Here is a 4,740-nt window from a genome sequence, read left to right on the forward strand (position 1 = left end):
TTTTTTTTTTTTTTTTTTTTTTGAGACAGAGTCTCGCGCTGTCGCCCAGGCTGGTGTGCAGTGGCACGATCTCGGCTCACTGCAACCTATACCCCCGGGTTCAAGTGATTCCCCTGCCTCAGCCTCCGAAGTAGCTGGGACTACAAGCATCCGCCATCATGCCCAGCTAACTTTTGGATTTTCAGTAGAGATGGCATTTCACCATGTTGGCCAGGCTGGTCTTGAACTCCTAACTTCATGTGATCGGCCTGCCTCAGCCTCCCAAAGTGCTGGGATTGCAGGCGTGGCCCACCACACATGGCCAATTTCATTCTTTTTAACGGCTGCTTCTCAGTTCCCAGTTTTCCCCGACATCTGCTCTGTAGTCTTTAACCCTGATCCTTGTGCTAGAAGAAGGACAGATGTCTGTCTAGGACCTGATCTCTGCCCTCATGATTTGGTGTCATGTGATTATTATCCATGCACCTTGTGGATGTATATACATTACTACCCTCCCCCTTAACACATCCTTTCCCCTGTCACAGTTGCCTGTGTCCCTGGAGTGTTACACAGTGCCTCCCGAAGACAACCTGGCCCTCCTTCAGCTCTACTTCCGGACCCTGGCTACTGGTGCGCTCCGTCCACATTGGTGCCCCGTGCTCTATGCTGTGGCTGTAGCTCATGTCAATAGCTTCATCTTCTCTCAGGACCCACAGAGCTCAGTAAGTTACATCTCCATCTTCAGAGGAAGGAAGAGAGCTGCCTCTGGGCCAGCTGGGGGAGAGGTGGTTGGTACCAGCCCTCGGCTCAGTGCCACCTCTCCCTGTTCTGCTTCTAGGATGAGGTAAAAGCTGCCCGCAGGAGTATGCTGCAGAAAACGTGGCTGCTGGCAGATGAGGTAGGGTCAGGGCCATTAGGAGGGTGGGATATTAGAGGATCTTGGGGGACAGAGACCACAACAGGATCTCATTACCTACTTCATAAGGTTTCTTTCCTCTCTGCAGGGTCTCCGGCAGCACCTCCTCCACTATAAGCTTCCCAATTCCACACTCCCAGAGGGCTTTGAGCTCTATTCTCAGTTGCCCCCTCTGCGTCAGCACTACCTCCAGAGACTGACTTCAACGGTGCTCCAAAATGGGGTATCAGAGACCTAGGATAGTTGCTATAGATGGAAACATGGGTACATTGTCCTGTATCCAGCCTTTCAACAGATGCCTGGCCAGACAAAGGACATTGTGTCCTAATGGCAGGCAGAAGACCAAGGAGCAGAAAGCTTGCCTTCCTGGGAGCAGGTGGTTTGAGCTGTTTTGGAGCAGAATGAGCCCTACCATTACATCCTGATACCTGGGGCTTCTGAAGGTCTGTGCTGGGAATGAAGAGCGGCTTAGCTATTTACCCCCTCTTTGGGGACAGGGCAAACTAAATGCATCCCTTCTTACCTAACTCCCAACCCCTGCCCCGGGCTAAGGTATATGAATGCTATAGTTGTACATTAAAATGTTTTTTATCTCCCGGAAATCTGATCTGGACTGATTTCAGCCATGTTAGTTCAGGGTTAGTATGTGGGGGTGGGTTATCCCAGGTGAGGAGCAGGACTGCTGTGAGAGAGATGGGGAAGAATCATAAGTGGGAGGTAAAAACTTTGTCCACATCTGGAGACAGCAAGAATACGGGACCTGCCAGGCACAGTAGTGAACACCTGTAGTCCCAACTACTTGGGAGGCTGAGGCAGGATGATCACTTGATTCCAGGAATTCAATTCCAGCCTGGCCAACATAGTGAGATGCCATGTCTGTCTGTCTGTCTGTCTGTCTATTTCTGAGACAGGGTCTTACTCTGTCACCCAGGCTGGAGTGCAGTGGCATGATCATAGCTCACTGCAGCCTCGACCTCCTGGGCTCAAGCCATTCTCCCACCTCTGCCTCCCGAGTGGCTGGGACCACAGGCAAGTACCACCATGCCTGGCTAATATTTTGTATTTGTAGAGACAGGGTTTCACCATGTTGCCCAGGTTGGTCTTTAATTCCTGAGCTCAAGCAGTCCACCCACCTCTGACTCCTAAAGTGCTAAGATTACAGGCGTGAGCCACTACACCTGGCCTATTTTGGTAGTTTCTACATTGTTCTTTTGTCTGAATTCTAAAACTTAGGCTTTCTTAGACTGTCTTTTGCTGTGTGGAATTACTTACTGTGTTTGCAGGTAATCAGAGAACAGTATGCCAAGGCTTAGCCCTGTCAGTAGGTAGAGAGAACCCAGTCTTCAAAAATGGAGCTGCTGAACACAGAATTATCCAATAGATTTTTTGGGTTTTTTTTTTTTTTTTTTTTTTTTTGACACAGAGTCTTGCTCTGTCATGCAGGCTGATGTGCAGTGGGGTAATCTCAGCTCACCACAACCTCTGCTTCCCTAGTTCAAGCCAGTCTCCTGCCTCAGCCTCCCAAGTAGCTGGGATTAAAGGCACGTGCCACCACGTCCGGATAATTTTTGTATTTTTAGTAGAGATGGGGTTTCGCCATGTTGTACAGGCTGGTCTTGAACTCCTGACCTGGTGATCCACCCACCTCAGCCTCCAAAAGTGCTGGTATTACAGGCGTGAGCCACTGGCCCAGCGTTTTTTGTTTTTTTTTTTTTTTGAGACAGAGTCTCACTCTAGCCCAAGCCAGAGTGCAGTGGCATGATCTTGGCTCACTGCAACCTCTGTTTCCCGGGCTCAAGCGATTTTCATGCCTCAGCCTCTGAAGTAGCAGGGACTACAGGCGCACACCACCAGGCGCAGCTAACTTTTTGTATTTTTATTACAGGCAGGGTTTTGCCATGTTGCCCAGGGTGGTCTCGGACTCCTGAGCTCAGGCAGTACGCCTACCTCGGCCTCCCAAAGTGCTGGGATTACAAACGTGAGCCACGGCGCACGGCCCCAATAGGTTTTATTAAGCAACTACTGTATCAGCAAATACCAATGATTCTCAAACTTTGTGACAAAAATCACCTGGATGGTATTTTAAAAAGGATGATTGGGCCCTACCACCAGAAGCTGCTGATTCAGTACGTCTGGGGTGAAACCCAAGAATCTGCATTTCTAACAAGTTCCCAGGTGATACTGATGCTGATATTCAGAACCAACTACACAACCACAATTTGAAGAGCAGTGGCCTAAAGAGGCCTTGCAAGGTAAATTCTGTGATCTCATAGTCATAACTAGGGAATAGAGACCAGGAGTTTTTTTTGTTTTTTGTTTGTTTTTTTGAGACGGAGTCTCACTGTGTTGCCCACGCTGGAGTGCAGTGGTGCAATCTTGGCTCACTGCAACCTCCGCCTTCCGGGTTCAAGCAATTCTCTGCCTCAGCCTCCCGAGTAGCTGGGATTACAGGCGTGCACTACCACGCCTGGCTAATTTTGTATTTTTAGTAGAGATGGGGTTTTGCCATGTTGGTCTATCTAGTCTCAAACTTCTGACCTCAGGTGATCTGCCTGCCTCAGCCTCCCAAAGTGCTAGGATTATAGGCATGAGCCACTGCACCCGGCCCTCAAGTTAGAATTTTAAGCAAATGATCGAAGACTCAAGACACAAAACTACCTGAAGGGAGTGGCTCCCACATTTGTAGGGTACCTTGTAGCTTACAGAGCAATTTCCCTTCATATGATTTTGCAGGTGGTGGGGAAACTCTCAGAGCAATTGTGGTCTGTGCTACATCACCCATTTACCAGAGGTGCTAGTACTAGTGCTCAAGATCAATCGATCGATCGATCTGTCTACCTATCATCTATCGTCCTTCAGTGCTACTAAAAGCACTCAGATCTTCTAACGTCTGGTCCAGTCTTTTACCCCATCAGAGTGAAAGCTGTGCACAGGGGTAACACGGGCAAAGGAATTATATTAGGCAAACACAGAGATCCAGGTTTCTGGGGGTAGCAGGGAGGTTCAGCCTTGCAGTCACAAAGGCACCACTGAAAGGCACAAGTAATGGCAGGTGATGAGGCCTTACTTGGGGCAGTTTAGAGAGTACTTCCCACGTGTGGTGACGCGTGCCACACACCCACCACCACCACAACCACAAATGAAGTGCACACTCCGCTGCTCCTGTCCTCAGGAACCTGGAAGCCCCCACCTGGTGTCCGAGGTGTAGCTCCCGCTTTAAAAGTGGGGCACCTCCTCTCCGGCCTCAAACCTACCCCAGCTCCCAGCAGGCTGCGGCACATCTGACGGCTGGAGACTAGAGCCCCTGGGTGGGGACTCCTTAAGGCTCCTCCCGGAAGCGTAGGGACCTCGCTGCCCACACGCCCCTCCCTTTCCTCCTCTGGCGTCCTGGGGTCTGAGGTGGGCGTGGCCAGGCCGGCTTTAGGTCCGGTGAGTGTCTCGCCGGCCGCAGCACACTCCTGTAAGTGGCGGCCAGGGCTGCGGTGGCCAAGTGAGCTGTCAACTTCAGGTTGACAGGGGTGTGGCCACGACCGCAAGGGCTGTTGTTGCCGGGTGGACCTAACAGGGATGGGACGCTGGGGCCGGCTGCTGGTGTGGTTCGGAGCTGTGGGTAAGTGCTGTCTGGCGGTCAGGGGACCGTCCAGCCAAAGGCACCTTCCTAGGCTTGTGGGTGGCCGGTCGCAACAGGCCAGGTGTCGGTGGTTCCTCCAGAGGCCTCGAACTCTCACAACCACATTTCTCCGGTCCGTGCTTCTGGAGTGCGGGCGGAGAAGTGCCAAGTAGTGCGAATCCCAGAGTCTGGATCACGCAGCTTGGGAAGGAGGAACATTCTTTGGGGTCTCAGC

General features: G+C 51.4%; 1 protein-coding gene across 1 annotated transcript in view; it reads left to right on the forward strand.

Annotated features, from left to right (window-relative positions):
- The window catches only part of RPAP1 (RNA polymerase II associated protein 1), a 36,765-nt gene extending 35,268 nt beyond the window's left edge, over positions 1 to 1,497 (forward strand). The window contains exons 21-23 of the mRNA XM_011989337.1: positions 525 to 701; positions 818 to 877; positions 984 to 1,497. Of these exons, the coding sequence (XP_011844727.1) occupies positions 525 to 701; positions 818 to 877; positions 984 to 1,133 (387 nt within the window). The 3' untranslated portion in view covers positions 1,134 to 1,497. The remainder of the gene's footprint in view (positions 1 to 524; positions 702 to 817; positions 878 to 983) is intronic.
- Positions 1,498 to 4,740: the final 3,243 nt, after the last annotated feature.

This window comes from Mandrillus leucophaeus, unplaced genomic scaffold, assembly GCF_000951045.1.
Source record: "Mandrillus leucophaeus isolate KB7577 unplaced genomic scaffold, Mleu.le_1.0 Scaffold35, whole genome shotgun sequence".
NCBI lineage: Eukaryota > Metazoa > Chordata > Mammalia > Primates > Cercopithecidae > Mandrillus > Mandrillus leucophaeus.